General features: G+C 39.6%; 1 protein-coding gene across 3 annotated transcripts in view; it reads right to left on the reverse strand.

Annotated features, from left to right (window-relative positions):
• Positions 1–21,732, reverse strand: part of SPOCK3 (SPARC (osteonectin), cwcv and kazal like domains proteoglycan 3) — a 407,633-nt gene that overhangs the window by 254,793 nt on the left and 131,108 nt on the right. For 2 of the 3 annotated variants that reach the window (XM_077846573.1, XM_077846574.1), the window contains one exon: positions 15,707–15,752. The exons of the other annotated variant lie outside the window; for it this stretch is intronic. In XM_077846573.1, coding sequence (XP_077702699.1) covers positions 15,707–15,752 — 46 coding nt within the window. The remainder of the gene's footprint in view (positions 1–15,706; positions 15,753–21,732) is intronic. 3 annotated transcript variants of the gene reach the window in all.

Raw genomic sequence — 21,732 nt, forward strand, 5'->3', positions numbered from 1 at the left:
GATGATGAAAAATATATCACAGGGTATAAAATAGAAGTATCACCTGCCAGCCAGCTCAACAGACGTCCCTATAGGACATACTTCCCTAGGGGTCCAGGTGAACACCACCTACACCTACTTCTGCAAACCCACCTGGCCGCGTCTCTCATGCGCTATCACCCCGCTCTATGACCCTGAGGCCTAGGCGGTAATTTCCTTTGTCCTGGTAATTAGTTCTCCATCCTTTTTCCTTTTTTCTCTGCCAGAATCCTTATTATGAGACGCTTCCTAGTTTCCTGGCTCTAGAACTGAATCTCTCCTAGTTTAAGCCAAATCTTCACTCTCTTCCCCATGGGTTAGACATCCTGTCTTTAAACATATGCATTTCTGCAAATACAACTTTTTTCCCCCAGATCTCTGCAACCCCACATCATTCTGTGTAGGCAATTGTGATGAAGGCCCTTCCCCCATCTCTTATAGGTTAGAACTGAATTAAATTCCTCCCCACAGCTTAAATAACGTCATTAAAGATTATTGTATTTGACCCTCTGTTGAAGAAACTCCCAATAAAATAATCCTGTTTTTCACCTTCATGTTTTAAATATTTTAAAAGACCATTTAACATATCTTGTCAAAAAAATTTCAGTCAAAATCGCCCTCCTGATACCCACTGATAGATGACAATTCCTAATAAGACAAATTGCCTCAACTATTTGAGTTCTCTGTAGTATACCTTATGATATACCAAAATATCAAATATCCCTGGATATTTAGGGCCGATTGTTCAGCTTCACAGTTGACTTTATCTGTTTTTCTACTGTGTCCTAAATTAGGTGGAAAGCAACCAAAGTTTGAGAGTTTCTTCTTTAAGCATGCCACTTGTCTTCCTTGACCTCATTTCTTTATTTTTATCCCTATTGGAGTCCTGTGTCGAGCTCCAGCTTCAACCAGAAATAATTTTCAGTCCCACTATAAGCCAGGTGCAGAAGAAGATACAAAAAAAAAAAAAAAAGACTTTAAAATATTCTTGCTAATACAGTTATTTGGGATGATTTCAGATGGGCTCTCAAAAGACTTGTGATGCCTTCAAAACAAGGCCTTTAAAATACAAAACTTCCTAAGTAGAAGTATCTACTTTTAAATTACATTTGCTTTTTTACCCTTCTCTGCCAAGTATAATCCATTGCAATGAAAATATACAGCTAAGACCTAAACATAGTAATGGAGTCATACATTGTTTATATCATTCTATAGTCTACTAAAAACCAATATGACTTTCTAGATTTCAGGGATGAGAATATGACCCAAATCAGGCTGCTCAGATTTGGGGGATGTGTGGGGGAACTATAGGAAAGAGAATCTCTTTCTCTCTCTCTCTCTATCTCTATATATATATATATATATATATATATATATATATATATATATATTTTTTTTTTTTGCAGGTGGAACTACATACATAATACAACAAACTATGACAAAAAAAAATAAAGTGACAAAAATAAATATGACAAAAAATAATTCCCCTGCATATCCCCCAAATCTAAGTGGCCTGATTTGGGCCACGTTCTCATCCCTAAACTACTGGCTGAGAACAGGGGCCAGGGAGACTCTATTTAGTCAGATGTAGGTCACATAAGTACTTCCAGGTTGTGGATGACACCAACCTATGAAAATCTGTGGAGTGAGGCACGTTTTTCTAAAAGAAAATCAGGGTGCTGAAGCCAGAAAACAGATGGTGCTTAAAAAAGAACATCCATCTAACACACACACACACACACACACACACACTTGATATAAAATGTTATATACTCAAAAATTCATGAGTTTAAATTATAATTAATATATAGTATTTTTAATATTTAGATTAAAGAAAGACATTATGTCTTTTTGTACATCAACTCTTATGCTTATGAAATGAAATCAATTTAGTAATCATAGGAATTATTTTTTTAATTTTATCTATGTTTTTTTTTTTTTTTTTTTGAGAGAGAGAGAAAGCAAGAAAGCAGGAGCAGAAGGAGAGGGAGAAGCAGATTCCCTGCTGAGCGAGGAGCCCGACAGGGGCTCGATCCGGGGACCCTGAGATCGTGACCTGAGCCCAAGGCAGATGCTTAACTGACTGAGCCACCCAAGGGCCCTACAGGAATTATTTAAACATCATTTTGATGACACTGACTGTACTGACTCCCTAGAGCTGCCATAACAAGGTACTACGAACTGGGAGGCTTAAGCAAACAGAAATGTATCCTCTCACGTTTCCGAAACTTGAAGTGTGCCATCAAGGAGAATGGGTCCTGGGACTTTCTTGCGTACTCAGGAGGAGACCCTACCCCAGGCTCTCTCCCAGCTTCTGAGACTGTTGGAATCCTGGGTGCGCCTTGGTTTGTGGCAGCATGACGCTCATCTCTGCCATCGTGGCCGCGTGGCCTTCTCCTTTATGTCCATCTGTCACCTTGTTCTTCTTTATATAAACACACCAATCATACTGGATTACAGCTTCCCCGAAACTGGTACGATCTCATCTTAATTTGAGTATATCTACGAAGACCCTATTTTTAAATAACGTCACAAATACAAGTGTGAGGGGCTAGGATTTCAACATGTATCTTTTTTGGGGACACAATTCAACCCATACTACTGCCTTTTACCTTATAAGAGAAAATAGTGATTAAAATCTAGTAATTAGAGCCCATTTAATAGAAATAATTTAAATCCAGGACTGACACTTAGCTGACTATACATGTCTTTTTTTTTTTTAACTTTCATTTTTTGAGTTATATATAATCTCTATTTTATTTCCTAATGTTTTCAATTTAAAATGGGTAGGGAATAGAAGTCTGTGCATAGGTGCAGTTCCGACCTCCATTTACTAAGAAAGAGTGTTCAAAATCTACACAAAATTTACAATATAGTGTGTCAAAACTAAGTGGAAGTCTATATGTTCTTTAGTTCCTTTTTTGATAGGAATTCTTTTACTAATTCCCATATAGTTAGCTGTTATACTAGCTTCAAGTGTATAATATAGTGATTCAACACTTCCATACATTAGTCAGTGCTCATCGTGTGTTCTTAATCCCCTTCACCTATTTCACCCACCCCCTGCACTTCCCCTCTAATAACCATTAGTTTGTTCTCTATACTTAAGAGTCTGTTTGTCTCTTTTTTGATAGGAATTATCAATATTTTAGAATACAAGCTTCTGTGCATAGTTTAAGTGCTCTTGAAAAAAACATTTTTAAATGTGTGAAATATATATATATATATATGACAATACTGTGTAAAACTGTAAGATGCTTTGACCCTAAACGACAGCCTATTAGTTTTCCTACATCTCTCCCCTTGCTTCTTTATTAACTATCTCCTGAAAGCCCTCAGGGCTTTAGTTAATTGTTAATCTGCAAATATTACCTTCGGCTTTGGGTTAATTAATTTTTCCAAGTTAGAAGGGCTAATAAATAATACAGCGCAGACTCAAACCTCATACTATCTGATTCTCAAGAAAATTCCCACAAAATTTCCTAAAATAATGCTACCTCCTTTCTTGCATTAAAGTCTGAAATTTTAAACATGTTGTTGCCCATCTAGCACTACAATTTATTTTAATTTCTAAATGCTCTGTCCTTACCTGAAGAGACAACCACGTCTACTGCAGTACAGCCGTAACTGGCTTGTCTTTAGGATGATGGTTGAAAGTAGCAGGTAAGAATTGTGGAGGATATAGTGTAGTGAGAAGGCACAGGGCTAGGTGATAAATGACATAAAGCCTAGTTCCAGATGTGCCACTTAATATAAATAGTTAGCATTATAGGCTCTTTAATATAACTCTGGGCAAGTCCCTTAACCGTCTGACTGAGTAGCTGCAAAGTTAAGGAAGAGCAAGCCCTGCTCTTCCAATCATATGAAACGGAATCATATTAAACCTGTAAGAATATCATGAAATATTACAGACCTAATGCATAGGAACTGATGATCAGCCGACTGTATGGATGTTGATAAAATATTTCAAAATAAATTTGATAAACTAAGTTGCTAACAAAGTTTTCTCCAAATATTATTTTAAAGTGTTACTTTTGCGAAGTCTTCCTGAAAATCAAAGTCATCCTTCTAATGACAAACTTCTAATGACAAACTACTGCTCTTTTTCAAATGATATAAATAAAAATTATTGGCAGAGTTAAGTGTTAACAATATTTCAACCTTTATGATTAAAGATGTATTCAAGAGCCTGCCATTCACAGGGCTTGCAGAACACTCAAAGGACAAAAGAGGAGATAGGAAGTTTAGAAAGCATTCTCTGCAGACTTCTCATTCTAAAGATCAGAAATTAGAAGCTAAATGCATTTGATTAAATGATTTTAGACAAAGTTACAGTAAGTGGAAATAATTCCATCCTTTTCCTAGTAGCAACAACAACTTCCCTAAGAAGTCTACCTGGAAGTTGCAATGAATGATTATGAAAATAGCCAGGTCCCCAGCGTAAATGCCGACCCAGGTCATGATTTGGAGAAGCCTCAGAATTTGGAATCAAATGAGATATATACGAATTCTAGTTCTTACTCCAAATAGCTGCATGATCATAGGCAAATTATTTGCATTCACTGAACATCAATTTTCCTTCTCGTTGTAATGGGAGCAATGAAAGAAATAAAAATGTGAGCAAAATAAAAGCAAGAAAGATGAAAGTTGGTATTGAGAACTGAATGAGATAAAAGCTAAATGCTCATGGTATATAGTAAGTATTCAACAAATGACAGATTTTTTCTGGACTCTTAAAAATTATGCTTTAACAAAATGAGCTAAATAAGTAGGTTGTTTTGCTTTTAAACCATTAGTAAATTAACAGAAGCTGCATTATATCTTGGAAAACATCAAGGTCAGTATCTAGGAAATCTGACTACTAATTTCAATTGCATTTATCAGTATTTGTGAGCAAATCAAAATCCAAATTATTGTTTCTTCATATGTTGCAATGAACAACAATCTCACTCCCCTTAAATAAAACTTTGAAAGATTTGGTGTATGTGAAGGTCAAATGAAGCAACATATGTGAAAATGCTAGGAAAATGTTCCTCCATAGAGAAGCCAAATTACTATCAATAAACAAAAGAGTAAATGTAAATTATAACTTAAATACAATAAAGCATAACTTCCTCAGCATTGTATCAAATAGTCAAATTCATCTGCTTGTATTTGAAGGAAGCAAAATCACACTCAAAATTCTATTCTTCTACTCGTTGAGGCTTTTATTCAGTCCTTTAATTAGATATGTCAAATGTGGTAAGAAATATACCAAAATAACAGATAATGCAGTGTATTTGCTGCATAGAGCATTGAGTTAAAAGAATGAAAAAAGTAGAGTAAGGAGTCAGGTAACTTTTCTTTTCTTTTCTTTTTTTTTCTTTTCTTTTCTTTTCTTTTCTTTTCTTTTCTTTTCTTTTCTTTTCTTCTTTTCTTTTCTCTTTTCTTTTCTTTTCTTTTTTTTTTAAACTTAAGCTCGAACAGGTCTAGGACAGATGCATTTGTTGGAGAGTTTGTGAAAAGTAGAAAGTAGAGGACTCCATGCCCTGAGTTGATGCTGCGGCGGGTAGGGTATGGGGCCATGTATACAAACACTGCCCACGTGAGTTTGACGAGTAGCTTGATTTTAAGATCCCTGATCTACCAACATACTGAAAATTAATATGTAGGAAGGAAAATAATCCATCCTCAAGAGCTTTTCATGCTTGAAACCCCTTCCATAAAGTAAAATAATAAATTCTTAAGATTAGAAAGACTTAGGCTATCATATAATCAAAAATAATCAAGTGGCTCTGAAGGTGTACACAGCTTTACTAGATAAAATAGAAAAATCGTTGATCGTCTATTTCCAGATGCTTTGAAAGGGCTACACTCTGCAATACCTAAGGGGCAAGTAAATTATGCAAATAAATGGTGTGAGGATGTGGAGCAACAGGAATTCTCATTTACTGCTAGAGGGAATGCAAAATGGTACAGCCACTTTGGAAGACACTTTGGCGGTTTCTTACATAAATAAACATACTCTTACCATATGTTTCAGCAATCACACTTCTCGGTATTTATCCAATTGAGTTGAAAACTTATGTCCAAAAAAAAAAAAAAACCTGCACACGGTTGTTTATAGCAGCTTTATTCATAATTGCCAAGACTTAGGGAAAACCCAGAAGTCTTCCAGTAGGTGCCTGAGTAAATAAACTGTGGTACATCCAGATAAGGGAATATTATCCAATGCTAAAATGAAACGGATTATCAAGCCAGGGAAACACATGGAGGAAACTTAAGTGCAAACTGGAAGTGAATTAAGTCGACCTGAAAAGGCTACACACTGCATTGTTGCATGGCTCCAACAATATAACATCCTAGACCAGGCAAAATTATAGAAACAATAAAAATATCAGTGATTGCTGGAGGTTAGGGGAGGGGAGATGAACAGGCAGGGCAGGAAATGTTCTCTATAGGATCCCATAATGATAGCCTGTGGTCTTTATATGTCCATCCAAACCTATAAGCTGTACAACACCAAGAGTGAACCATGATGTCAACTGGGGACACCGGGTGATGATGCTGCGTCTGTGTAGGTGCATCATGCTGGTGGGAGATGCTGACGATGGGGGAGACTGTGCATGTGTGTGGGAGTTGCTGCACCTTCTGCTCAATTTTGCTATCAATTTAAAATGGCTCTGAAAAATAGAGTCTATTAAAAAGAGGCTTAGTAATACCTGTACTATTTAAAGTTAAAGAAAAGTCGTAAGGCAGGGGAGCTTTTCCAATATTACTCTCTAAAAAGTCTATTTTTTAAATTGTATAAAATTGATTTTTATGTTAACAACTAGGAAAGCTGGAAAAACAAAACCTGACTTATAGACCCCAACACTGGTATTCTTTTTTACCATACCATATGGGCTTTATAAACCTAAGACTTCCCATTGTATTAATGACAACATTGTGATGTATGTTGCTTTAATGTAATAGAGTAACAATTTGTTCAACTCAAAGTCTCGAAAATTACAAATTTCTTCAAATGTGTCAAGGAAGATGATTTTTCATAAAAACTCTCAAAATAAAAAAAAGAAACTCTCAAAATAACTGTTGTTTAACAGTATTAAGTCCAACAATTTGCATGGCCACTCTGATTATTGAAATATTGAGTAGAAAGAACAAATTATTATGCCAGGACTAAAACATTGCATTCAAATACATATGAGTAGTGGAAGCTCACTAATTGTCTTCAGAAGAAATATGAGAGAGAAAATCATCCCTGAACATTTCAAATAATGTGCATAGGTTTTATATACTTTTTTACTCAGTCTCACAACTTAGTAAATTTGGAACTTATTCATATTTAGTTGAAAACAACTCTAGAATGGTTACGTTACTTGCGTGGGGCAATACAGTCGGTATGGCCATAATTGTGATTTAAACTCCTGTCTAGACGATCCAACCAAATGCCTACTTAACTATCCCATCGATTAACCATTTAATTGAGCTATCTCAATACAATATTTAAGCACAGATGAGGAGATCTTGGTAGAATCATCAAGAAATATACCAAGAGGAAAGAAAAAACAAATATCTAGTGCTAAATAGCAAAATTAGCAATCTTCTTTAAAAAATGTGAGATGTTAGAACTAGAAGAGAATGTGTTCAGGACATCCCAGTTGTCTGTATGATGAGCAGCAGAGTATTCTAATTAAAGTCTTTCACTTATTTTAAAATTAAATGATTAATTTAAAAATCTTCCGGGAAGAGTACCATACTAGCTAGTTTTAAATATTCACACAATTTTCATGTAGAAGGATGAATTTACTCACTGTTGACCAGGGATATAGGACCAAGAAGTAGGTACGAGAAAACAGATTGTACTTTAAGAAGCAGTTATTCGAACAGTAAGTGCCATGTGAAGATGGAATAGCGTAGCCAAGTAGAAAGTCAAGCCTGGACCTTGGAGACAGGTAAGAGGCCAAAGTCCCTTGAATGTATTAGCGGCTGGGTCAAAACTGCCTCCGGGTTTGAATGCCAATACCTTAATATACTAAGACATGTATATTTTTTTTCCACATTTCATATAAGGAAGTGAGGGTGAGAACTGTGGCCAGGACACTCCAGTGAAAAGTAGCTTCCGAGAAGGTATTCCTCAGAAGCTCGTGTTCATCCTTGAAACACTTTCTTGTCTCACAGATATGCTGTGAGTTACTCCCAAGCGATGGAAACACAACTCAATGCAACAACCCTTGTACTTATTAGATGACGGTTATACAACTGAGTTTAAAAATCTATATCCCTCCATCCCGAAAATGAGAATACAGGTTGCAAACACTTCCTTACCGCGGTAGTGGAGCAATTCTAAATGTGATCCAACGTGTGCCTGATGTCGACCTTTAGCTACCTATGTCCCCCTGTGTCATTCCTCCCATGTCTTTTCATCAAAAGATGGATCTCTGAGTTGAGAAACAGACCAAAAATGTGCATACAGATGAGCTAAATCTAAAACCACATTGTGTAACGAAAGAGCAAATGGACTTCTAACCCACTAATAACAAGATTTCGAACCTAGCTTCAACACTTGCTGGCCCCGTCACCTGTATCGACATCCCTCAGTTTCAATTTCTGTCGCAAATTAAGGAATAAACCTACTTAAGATTAGTACGATGATTGGCTTATTCATAATACCTGACACACAGAAGTACTTGTTCAATAGAAATGATGTTTGTTGTTGTTGTTGTTGTTTAATCTCTGGGGAGTTTCCTTGATTCTCACAATCCATTCTCAAACCCTTTTAGCACCTGTTTCTGGAATCAAATCTAAAAAGGTGAATAGGTTATTTAAAATTCCCTGAGATTTGTGGTTGCATTAGAAAAACAACTATCTGAACAACAGCAACAAAAAGCTATTTGCATTGCAAGACAGCACCACCGAGGAGAATTATTTTGATAAGTCATTGCTTATTCTCTATGATTTTCAACTGTATCTGCATAAATAATAAACTGTAGTTTAAAAGACAAACACATTCACACCCATCGGGATGGATATTATTAACACACACACATCAAAGTGACAAGTGTTGTGACGATGTGGAGAAATTGGAACTTTTCCGTATCGCCGGTGGGGATGTAAAATGGTACGGACTCTATGGAGAATAATATGATGGTTTCTCAAATAATTAAACGCAGAATTACTAGGTGATCCAACAATTCCACTCATGAGCGTGTATTTAGGAGAACTGAAAACCTAGATTCAGACATCTGTGAGCCAGTATTCGTTTCTCGAGTAACCAAAGTGTGGAAGCAACCCAAGTACCCATCAACGTATGAGTTGAAAAAAATGTAGTGTATACACACGCTAGAACGTGATTCAGCCTTTAAGAAGAAAAGGAATTGTGACACACGCGACAACACGGTCACAATGCCAAGTGCAATAAGCCAGCCGCAAAAGGACCAATTCTGTATGATTCCACTTATGTGACATACTTCCAATACTCAAATTCATGGAGGTGGAACACAGGATGCTGTTTGCCAAGAACTGGGAAGTAGGGAATCTGGGTTTCAGGGCTATGGTATTTCAGTTTTGGAAGATAAAAGAGAGTTCTGCGGAGAGAGAGGGTGGAAATCTCACGACAATGTGAATTAATACCATTGAACCATATACATAAAAATGGTTAAAATAGTGAAATTTCATGCTATGTGAATTTTACCACAACTCTTAAAAATTAAAACACACACAGACACACACACACAAGTGCCCAGAATCTAGCCCAGATTAGCAACTGTGCTTTTAACATGAATGCGTAGGAAGTTTCACGTGTAGGCAGGACTGGACGTCACCTCTGCAAGCAGTGGAGGATTCCTATTAAAAACTATGACTTCCTAGATATCCATCTACATTTTATTTTCGATCTTTGCATCGTATTACTACATTAGGTTATCAAAGTCTGAGATAAGAATCTTACGTCTTGAAATCTGAAGACCTTTGAAGCATATTTAATCAACCTCTTGCTCTATAAATTTGATTCACAATTTAGTAACACACAAGGTCACTGAAAGGAAATAAATATAATTTGCCTTCCTACACGTGTATGTGCGCTACCGTGATACGCACCAAATGAAGCATTGTTAATCTTGATTTTAACTCTTATATTAAAAATGCAAACCTTTATCCAATATTTATTACTCAATGGAAGAAGTAGCACTGACATAAAATAGGGCAATGCAAGATTTCTGATTCCTGCATTTTATGGAATACTCCTATATTTATTTTTCTAGATTGTGGGATAAAACAAATTAAATATCATTCTTGTATAAGAAATCAGAATTGGATAGGAAGGGAAAATACATTTCCCATGTATAAACCCTAGATAGTTCTTGTGCACTAAACTTGACATGGAATAAATTAGCACGCGCCATTCGATTCTAAGTTGAATGCTATTTTTTGCACGCTTTCTAGTGCCGAGGTTGCCACCCCGGATGGTCTAACTAATGTACGGTGCAAACTGACATGGCTGGTGTCATCTGAATACCCGACAAGTAATTTATCCCAAATGATACAAAAATACGAAATCCATTCTTGTGAGTTGATCAGATGATAGTTCAAATCACATGAGGGGTCAGAATTTACATTTTGAGTGGTTGAAAGCATTTTTAGAGAATACTGGGATCACCTCCTATCTTTGCACATGTCCTCACTGAGCTTCAGTTGGGAGAACCCCGGTTTCCCACTGCAGAGGCGCCGGGAGGCCCAGCACCGGCCCAGGGCAGCGCTGTGGGAGCCCGCGCCCCTGCTGTGGAGCAGGCACAGCCCCGACCTCTGTCCCCCCGCTACCATCGCCACCCTCTAAGGACAGGAAGAAATTCATAAGGCCCCCCCACCCCCGTCAACAAGTGGGGATCCAAGTCATGCACGGGACAGGCGGCGCCTGGTTGCTCGAAGGGAAAGCGAAGTTAGGGCTGTGTGTGCTCAACCCTGGTCCTTTTCAGTTTCGAGAATGAACAGAGGCGGGAGCAGCAAGCAGCTCTGCTCAATGGGGAGCACAGGCTCCGGAGGGGCCTGCTCAGCTCCTCCCCGGCAGCCAGAGGTCACGGCCAGAGGTCATGGCCAGAGGTCACAGCCAGGGCCCACAGGCCTGCTGGTGGTGAGGGGTGTGCGGCAGAGGGGGGCTGGCGGGGTCGGCCCGGGGCCCCACAGAGGTGGGGGGTGACTCAGCCCAGCCTGGGGCTCTACCGTCCTTGCAGGTGCAGCCCCGGCCTCAGGGCCGCCACCCTGGGCCCACGGCCAGCACGCACCTGCCTTCGTGGCCACGGCCAGCCGAGTCCTGCGGTGTCCCCAGCACACCCGCGGGACACACCAGCACTGCCGGGTGGACCTGCCGTGACCTCTCAGCATCTGTTTAGATGCAGCTTCATTATCACTAGGCCGCTGACTGATCCACTGCCATGGGAGGTCCCGGGGGCACAGCACGATCAGGGAGATGCGGACAGAGCCCTCGCTGCCCCCAACCATGTCGTCTGGGGGCCTGGAGATCACACCCTGGGGATGAGAACTTTTCAATAGAAGGTATTCCTTGTACACGTAGCACTGCAGCACCTGCAGACTATCTAAACAGCTGATAGGAATTCCTGCTAGGAATGTCAATGCCTTATCTGTTATAAACCCAAATTAATCCATGACCTGCACGCCTGGGTGGCTCAGCGGTTGAGCACCTGCCTTGGGCTCAGGCCGTGACCCCGGGGTCCTGGGATCGAGTCCCACGTCGGGCTCCCTGCAGGGAGCCTGCTTCTCCCTCTGCCTGTGTCTCTGCCTCTCTCTCTCTGTGTCTCATGAATAAATAAAATCTTTAAAAAAAAGTCCATGACTTAAAACAAGGCAGGGTTAATGCAATGAAAAGGAAAACAGTGATTTTTTTTAAATTTATTTTTAATTTTTTTACAAAGATACTCATTTATTTGAGAGAGTATAATAAGCAGGGGGGTGGCAGGCAGAGGGAGACGGCGGCTCCCAGCTGAGCGGGGAGCCTGACCTGGGGCTCCATCCCAGGACCTGGGATCACGATCTGAGCCAAGGTCAGACCCCTAACAGACCCAGGTGCCCAAAAAGTGATTTTTTCCAAAGTTACAGCCTATCTAAAGCTCATCAAATTGTTTAAAATCTTGATCATGCCACCACTGTATAGTTTCATTCGTGCATCTACCCTCTAAATTTGTCATAGTAAACATTAAATTTTCATGTCATATTCAAGAAGATGCATGTCCTCATTAAAACTCTCTTTCAGTCAATTTCTGTTGTGTCAACTCATGATTAGCCGCACTAATGAACAGAAGCAGTGGCACAGAAGATCCTACGTGGGGAGATACAAAGAGTCTATTTTTGGCATCAGTATGCTTTCCTTTATTATAAAGCAGATTTTATCACCCCAAAATAGTTTTACTTGAATTTATTTGAGACTATTATATTTTCCTAAAACTTACTAAAACTCTTACTGGTAAAACAGCAACAACAACAACAACAACAAAAAACCAATGCTGATATATTGTGATTTATGAAAAGTAACTCAGAAGAGGAAAAACTTTTTTCACAGGTAAACCGCGAGGTAGATAAGCTCTATAGGAACAATCAGTTGGGTCCTAGTCAGATAGAAGAGAGTTTATAGAGGCAAATACGTGTGTGTCTACACATGTGTAAATGATGCATATGCTTACGTATGTACACTTGCGCATACTTATGCATATATGTAGAAAGGATTTGGTGATGAGAAATTGCACCATTTGTCATGAAAATTATTTTTTCCATTAGTAATATTTTAATTTCTGCATATTTTGGGATCCCTGGGTGGCGCAGCAGTTTGGCGCCTGCCTTTGGCCCAGGGCGCGATCCTGGAGACCCGGGACCGAATCCCACATCGGGCTCCCGGTGCATGGAGCCTGCTTCTCCCTCTGCCTGTGTCTCTGCCTCTCTCTCTCTCTCTCTCTGTGTGTGACTATCATAAACAAATAAAAATTAAAAAAAATTTTCTGCATATTTTGTGGACCATTCTGTAGAAAAGGAAGATATAATTCACAATGTGGATGGCTAAAATGGTATAAATATCGGCATGAAAAAATGTAATGCTAAAAAAATGTTATGCTAAGGCAATATTTTCTTCATTTCTTTCAAGAAATATGCAGGCAGGGCAGCCCCGGGGGCTCAGCGGTTTAGCGTCGCCTTCAGTCTGGGGCATGATTCTGGAGACCTGGGATCGAGTCCCACGTCGGGTTCCCTGGGTAGAGCCTGCTTCTCCCTCTGCCTGCATCTCTGACTCTCTCTCTGTGTCTCTCATGAATAAATAAATTCTTAAAAAAAAAAAAAAAAAGAAATATGCAAACAGTCCCCAAGAGACTGGAGAAAATCAACTGATATTGAGATGTGACATGGATGTCCACATACCATGAGAGTATATTAAAAATTATAAATACCTCTAAAAAGTCATAAATTATTTTATGTCCAAAAGTTCAGATTTTGAAAATGGTACTTAGCAAGATTCTTTCATCATAAAAACACAAGATACATTACAAATCATCAAATCTCAAGCCTCTCCTATCCAAGTGATGCCCGCCATCTCTCTTAGTCAGAGACAGATGAGAAGAAGACAATTTGTCTCACCCCTCAGGGAGTAACCCAGGGTCTACCAACGGGTTAATATGACTCAAAACCAAAACAAATATATTTATATCAATCTAGTTTTTTTGCATTTTTCTTTTTTTTTCTTTTGATACAAAAAAAACCTTCCCCATCTATGTTTATCAACTATGCATGTTCAATCAATCAGAACCCCGGGCCTGAAAATCCAAAAATATTCTTTTAAAATATAGAAACACAGCCACTAGCTCTATTTCTAATGTTCACTCAAGCAGATACTCATTTTTAAAGCATAAACCTCAAAATACCATCAGGATGTCATTATTTCATTTTAAGGCTATCGTAGGAGTGACGGTGTCACACAGTAGTTAGGAAATGGGGCTCAGGGGTCGGGTTGCCTGGACCCAAATCCTGACTCTGCCACTTTGCGGGACTATGAACTTGAGCAGGAGCTTAAGCCTCTTAAGTGCCTCACTTTCCTCCTCTACTTGACAGGGTTCCCGCCGAGATTCAATGGACTCGTATACTGAGTACTTAGAATAGCGACTGGACGCAACTATTAGCTATTATTATGTCGGGAGCTTCTCTCTGCCCAATAAACAGGATATTTTTGGCAAATTAGTAGGTTAAAATCATCTTTGAAAAATTAAAGTAAATCAATCTCACCAGGGTTTGGAAGCCTCCTTATAATAATCTTTTTTTTTCCTCTTTTTTTTTCTTTTTTAAACAGGAGATAAATCGTAATTCAACAAATTATCACACACACACACACACACACACACACACACACCCCACAAATAATCTTATCGTAATTGGATGCATCCAGTATGGCAAATTTAAGTGTTAAGATCCATTTCATGGATAATTCTGGTTTTTCCGAGGTTTATCATTCCATCATAAAAATTCACTTCCCAAGAAAGTTTGCAAATGTATCTCAGCCTATATCTCATTATTTCCGTATTACCTGTCTTTTAGTACATTTGGACTTGATTTATATATTGTTAGCAAAATCAAAAATACCTTTCAGAATTATAAAATGCAGATTCCACAAACACTCTAGATATTACTAGTGAAATCGGGTGAAGGATAGCAGAGAGAAACTAATATGAACGAGGGCACTGGGTGTGAGCGACTGAGAGCTCACACCAACATCAGTGTTGATGGGCGTCCCTAGCTAGGGCCGCTCAGGTCGGTCTCACTTGGCAAGGTTGGCTGTTGCAGCAGACCTTGAGCATGTGAAGTCAAAAACTGGGAGACACACACACCAAAAAAAAAAAAAAAAAAAAAATTGGGAGACACAGCAAAATCCGCTAAGATTCCTCTAAGGACTTATTACAAGTCATACTTAAAAGCTTCCATTTTTAAATGGTCCCACTTCAGGAAGACCTATCTTCTGTAAGGTTTGCCATAGTTAACGTAAAGTAGAAAATTTTTTTGTACTAGTCTCTAGAAGGAGGAGTCCCTAATGCTGTAGAATTTCACAAACAAGTGTGCTTAACTGTCCCCATCATTATGATTGCATTGTGCTGGATGTTTCTATTCTCATGAGAATTTTCCTTTCCTGAGCATCTTTTCTGCTTTCCCTTCTCAAGCGCAAACCGTGCATGGAGGTGAGAGAACCTTGGTTTCATCCACGACTTCTCCTTTGGGGTCTTACTAAGACCCCAACTGAGTCTAATTACCAGTCTGCACTGTTTTAAATGAAAGCTTTTATTAACTGAAACACAGACTGCAAAGTCATTTGTTTTGAAATTTTGCACAAATGAGTCTATTTCCTAGTGAATGCGCCTGAGTGTACTTGAGACCTGGATGAAGTGATTTGTATCAGGTAATAAAAATGGGCAAGATGAAGCTCGGAAGCCCAGATCAGGCAATCTAAGATATGTATCTAAAAATGAAAGACGTCCTGACATAATCAAGGCATCTAATTTGCTTATTCCTGACTACGCTATTCTGGTAATGAAATTAATTGTTGTATGAACATTTCCATGATCTAAGCTCTCCTATTTAGTATCAGAAGAATCTAACAAACAATAAATACCAACTTAAAATACAGTGATTATAAAACATGTAAAGATTTTTATTTAAAATAGATTCTTACCCTGATCGAAGGCCTTTCCTGGACTCCAAGTGTGGAAATAATCATCCTAAGGAGGAAAATAATGTGAATTGAGTGGATGTGAATAATTTGATTGTAAAGATTCATATAAAATCTAGAATAAAATATGAAATACAGAAGCCGAATACAAACCTCTACTTCCTGCAATGGCAAGCAGCGAATTATAAAAATAAATAAATAAAAAAAAATAAAAAAAAAAGGAACAAGAGAAAAACAATAGTTATCAAAAGGGAACACATTGCTTACATGTCATAGAAATGTTTTTCAATAAATGTGTTCATTTTCATTGCAAGTCAAAGTTTACTATGATAATTCAATTATATTTGGTTGCCGCGTCACCTAAATATTATAATGCAACACCTTCAATTGCAATTCAATGTGCAGTAGAACATGCAGGTAATTACCCTAAGCTAATAAGCTACAAAAGTATGTCACCAGTGTCTAGTTACACAACTTCATTTTCCACTGGTATAACACGGCAGCGAAATACCAAGGGGTCTGCACTAGCCCATACAGTATAAATAGACTTTGCAAATCAGTCACATGATAATTGAATATCTAAGGAGTTCATCAAAATGCAATTGGAAGCTTGAAAAAAAAAATACAGACCTAATTAAATCTTGCCTGAAGTTTAACTCTTTAATATTGAAAAGAATCATTACAATATACTTACTAGATATATGCTTAATAAATATGAGTATACGACACTACGGAGGGGCCATGTAAACTGAAAAGATTTTTTAGAAAGAAAAAAAAAAGAAAAAAAAATTACTGACTATTGTATTTGCTGTTTTACCACCCTAGAAGCGCTCACTCCCAGCAAGGAGAGGAGTCGGGATTTCTCGTGAAGCATGACCAAACAAAACAAAACGTGAAGCACAAGAAAACTGACTTAGATGATGAGAATACATGGTGGATCTGGAGAAAGGAAAATGTAAATTTAAGGCTGACTTTACCACGTGGTGGGTGCATCCCTTTCGCAAGTGGTGCAACCAGGCACCTGCTGTGGCACCTGCTGGGCTCTGTAGGGAGGCTGCTCTGCTTCCCCCTTTCCCTCTGCCCCCTCCCTGCTCCCGGGCCCCTGTGCTCTCCCCTCTGTCTCTCTCCACCCCCACCTCTCTCAAATAAATAATTAAAGTCTTAAAAAAAGAAAAGAAAAGAAAGAAAATTATGTAGACCTCAGATCCTGGACTGAAGTTGGGAAAAAATACCGGCGCCTCTGAGCAAGGTGCCTGCGGTTAGTTGCAGACAGTGTAGATGGGGTCTGGCCATGTGTGCACGAAGGGGCTGCCAAGGCCTCCCTGCTCCACAGAGGCACCGGCCTGAGCACCCTGGGACGCCTGGACTGCGAGTGCCCCCCAAAATACCCAGCAACAGACATGGCGAGCTCCCCGAAAGCCGGCCACTCATCACCGGGATCACTGCCAGGAGGCCAAGCCAGGAGGCCAGGGCTCCACTTCCAGCTGGGCCTCTTGTGCAGCGCGGCCGCCGGCGCCCCGGCATCAGGCTCCCTGCACTCAGGCGACGGCGGGAGGACAGGAGCCGCGCTGAGCTCCTGGCACCTTCAGCACTGACACTCAGCCACGGCGAAGCAATGTGCTTGGGGTTGTTTAGGATTTTATTATTCATTCAGGGGAGCCCCAGAGAGAGAGGCAGAGACCCAGGCAGAGGGAGAAGCAGGCTCCCTGTGGGGAGCCCAACGCAGAACTCGATCCCAAGACCCGGGGTCATGGCCTGGGCCCAAGGCAGGTGCTCACCCGCTGGGCCCCCCGGGCGCCCCTGAAAGCAACATGTGTCATGCAACACGCAGTGCTTGAAACACCAGCCTCTAGACAGACAGGCAGGGATCAAGTGGAGGTGGGTAGACAGACAGACAACATGACCTCAACCATATTAAATAACTTCCTTCAGAATAACACACCCATCACACCTGTCGCGTTGGCTAAAATCAAGGCCTCAAACAACAAGTGTGAGCGAGGCTGTGAAGGAGAGGGCACCCTCCTGCCCGCCAGGAATGCTCACAGTGTTGGTGCAGCCACTGCAGGAAGATCTAAGAACACAACTACCCTATGATTCACTAATTGCACTCCCGGGTGTTTACCCAAATAATACAAAAACGCCAATGGGAAAGGATCGATGCCCCCCTATGTTTATTGCAGAAGCATTTACGGCAGCCAACTTAGGGGAGCAGCGGGTGCGTGTGTGCAGAGGAGTAGCGCTCAGCCACAGGGAAGCGTGAACTCTTGCCATTTACGACACGGGTGGAGCCAGACAGTATAAGGCGAAGCAAAATAAGTCAGAGAGAGAGACGAATACCATAGGATTCCACTCATATGTATGATTTAAAAAACAAAACAAATGAATGAAGGGAAAAAGAGAAAAAAAACAAAAAACAAAACAAAACAAAACAAAACAACAACCAAAAAACAGAGTCTTCACTCCAGAGAACAAAAGGATGGTTCTGGAGTGGGCGGTGGGGGCAGGTGAAGGGGACTGAGTGACCTCAGGATGAGCACAGGGGCAGCGGGTGAAACTGTTGAATCCCTGTATTGCACACCCGAAAGCAACATGTCACTCTGTGTTAGCGACACTGCAATCAAGACATTGAAAAGTAACAGGTTTTATCTTATTGGAAGTGACCAATCTTGATTTTCTAAGATTGCTTTCCAAATAAGAAATCTAAATCTTGTGGGGGAAAAGAACCACACGATCAGGTTGGGCTGGTTTGGGGCCGTAGCTGTCTGAGAACGTGTAATCAATGCAAAACATGACCTGGTTGTTCTGGTTAAGTCCTTCTCTGGCCACTGTGGGGATCTGACTCTGATAGTGAAACAAAGTAGCCGATTAACTATTTTTAGATATTTTTCTTTGTGTTCTCACATCACTAGGCTTTTTTTTTTTTTTTTTTTTTTTCTGAAAATGGTTTCACCTTATTAGAGGAATTTTGCCAGAATAAAAGTATTTTCACATAAGTGTTCATTCAGGCACAATTTCTTTTGCCTCAAAAAGCTTTGTGTGAATGTTGGTTGTTCTCAAGCTTCAATTTGGATAACAAAAAAAAAAAACAAACAAAAAAAAAAAACAAAAAACAAAAAAAAGCCAACCTGGGATTCAGAAAACAACAAGAAACGCCTGCAGTTGGAAAAATTCAGGTTCAGGTGACAAAATCACATCGGGAATTAGAGTGTCTCCCGCCCCTAGAACTTTTCGTGGGAGGAGAGCCTGGGCCAAAAGTCCCACTGAAAGACTCCATTTATTCCCAAGGAGCAAGTAAATCAGCAAAATGTCTATATATAGGGGAAATACAAAAGACAGGAAGATCCCTGACTTTTAACCTTTTCACAACGATTTTGTTGTTTGTTTCAAATCTCTAGAATCAAAGCAAAAGTAAGTATAATAAGCTCCACTTACTAACAAAAACTTGGTGAGCCTTTTTACATGTCCACAGAATTGAAGGCACTCTGATGACAACCACGTGAATCTATGTTAAGGAGTAAAAGATACATTTCCTAGGATTTTGGTATTTTGTATGTTCTGAAACCCTCTTGTACAAAACTTCAGAATTTCCCCACGAGCATTAACTCGTGTTGCCTACGTGTTTCAATAGCTCAGCTGAATCAGGAGGCACTGCGACTTCTATAAGCAATGAGAAATATATTATATATTATATATATTATATAACATATATAAAATTACACATATACTTTATATATATAATATATAAATATTAATTATATATAAATATATAAATACATTCATAAAAATATAAAGATATATATCTGAAAATATATATAATTAATATTGATATTAATATATTATATATAATATATAAATATAAAAATATTTTAAAAATAACAATGGAAATCTGACTCTTTAAATATATGTTATATATTACGACTGATTCACACATCTCACCGTATAATGGGAAGAATGCCTTGTCTCATGGTTAAGCCACTATATTTCACAAAGTATAGACATACTTAGCACTTGATTTGATTACAAGAGAGAGTAAGTAAGCTTTGTCTAGATATAAAGGAATTATCTATTTGAGACGACCTATCTGCTTCAGGCCCCCAAATGTCACATTTATTCCCCAAGCACCACTCATTTTTTCCAAGCGATGTCATAGGACCCTGAAAGAATTCATTTTTAACACTTTGGTGAACCCTTTATTTCTTAGAAAGCACTTTATGTTTCCGGACTCACCACAGATTAAACACATAAATAAAATGAATTGTGTCAAAGGGCAGAGCCGTGGACTGAATCCCTCAACTGTCCCTGAAATCTCTACAAGTTGATGTCAAACTCCTTCCATATGTATATGTATGTATATATATAGTCACTTCTACATCAATAAACAAAACTTGTGATCCACAGATATCAGGGAAAGACACAGAACATACTTTGTCTTACTAAAGAAAATAAGGGCAGTTGAGTGCTGGGGACCCCATGTAGCCCTGAGGACACTAGCGCACGGGAGGGATGGAGTCCAACAGCACCTGGCGTCACTGCACCGAGAGCTGTGGCGGGCGCTGGCCTCCGGGCCCCGTGGGAGGTGTTTCTAACATCACTCCTATGTGGCAGATAAGGAAAATGATGGTGGATGGAGGAAGTATCCCCGAAGTCTTACTCAGCAGGTGAGAAGCAGAGGGGGGACCTGAAGCCCAGAAGTAGGGCCTGGAGGCCGCACACTTGGACACCTCACCCCCCCCCAGACCAACCGCGGCGGCCGTGGGCCAGGCCCAGCTGGTCTATACCAAGTGTCCTGGGAAGCCGGCCCTGACCACCCTGCACACATCCTGGTCCACACTGTCTGTGGACCCCAGCGCACGCCAGGCCCAGTGTGGACCAGAGGCCAAAGCCTGTGAGGTCATGTCGAGTTGCTCACACACCGGGAAAGACCCCACACCACACCCCATTCTGTGCTTGCCTCCAACCCAAAACAGCCACTTAAATGTGAGGGAACAGGGATGCCAGGGGGGCTCAGTGGTTGAGTGTCTTCCCTTGGGCCAGGTCGTGACCCTGGGGTCCCAGGATCGAGTCCCACGTCTGGCTCCCTAGTGGGAGCCTGCTTCTCCCTCTGCCTGTGTCTCTGCCTCTCTCAAGAATAAATAAATAGAATCTTTAAAAAAAATAAATAACAAATAAATAATGAATAAAATAAAAATGAGGAAACAATATTTAACGGGATATCTACTTCCACGTAGGGAAATAAAATGTTTTGAAGGAAGAAAACGTATTTATGGCGTTTAGCGTTCTGAATCTGTGTGATTCGATCCTCACATCTTAAAGCTCCTAAGTTTTCCAAGTATTTGATTCCTCCTTCTGACCATAAACACATAATCTGGCTTTGCGTGTAATCCACGGGTGACTGTTCCAAACTTTCAGCACAAGAAATCAAGATAGATAATTTGGAACCAAGTAAGGATGTGACTCTCAAAATCATGATGGTACGTTATCTAAAAAAAAGGGTTTTAGGAGCAGGTTGCAAATGTGTAATAGATGTGATATTGTGATCTTCAATTTAGAGTGAAAACAAAGGGATAAAGGTAAAATGCCTGTAGGTATTGTAACAGTGCTTCTAATAATAGAACATTTCTCAGATTAAATCAAAACTATAGTTATTGTTTGCTTATTGGATCAAGATAGTAAAATAATAATAAAACAATAATTCATATAAAAAATTTAAAAATTTAATATTTCCCTACTTAATTCATATACTTTTGGTATTTATAACAGCATTTTCTGAGTGTCTGTAATTTGTGAGTAAAAAACTACTTAACTAAATACTGACTATAGTAAAAATATGAGAATGGTTCATCATATCAAATGTAAATAAAAATAAGTTTATCCTGTACACCCAGGAGGCTCAGCGGTTGAGCATCTGCCTTCAGCTCAGGTCATGACCTGGGGGTCCCAGGATCGAGTCCCGCGTCAGGCTCCCCGCATGGAGCCTGCTTTTCCCTCTGTCTGTGTCTCTGCCTTTCTCTCACTCATGAATAAATAAA

This window comes from Canis aureus, chromosome 13 (assembly GCF_053574225.1).
Source record: "Canis aureus isolate CA01 chromosome 13, VMU_Caureus_v.1.0, whole genome shotgun sequence".
Classification (NCBI taxonomy): Eukaryota; Metazoa; Chordata; class Mammalia; order Carnivora; family Canidae; genus Canis; species Canis aureus.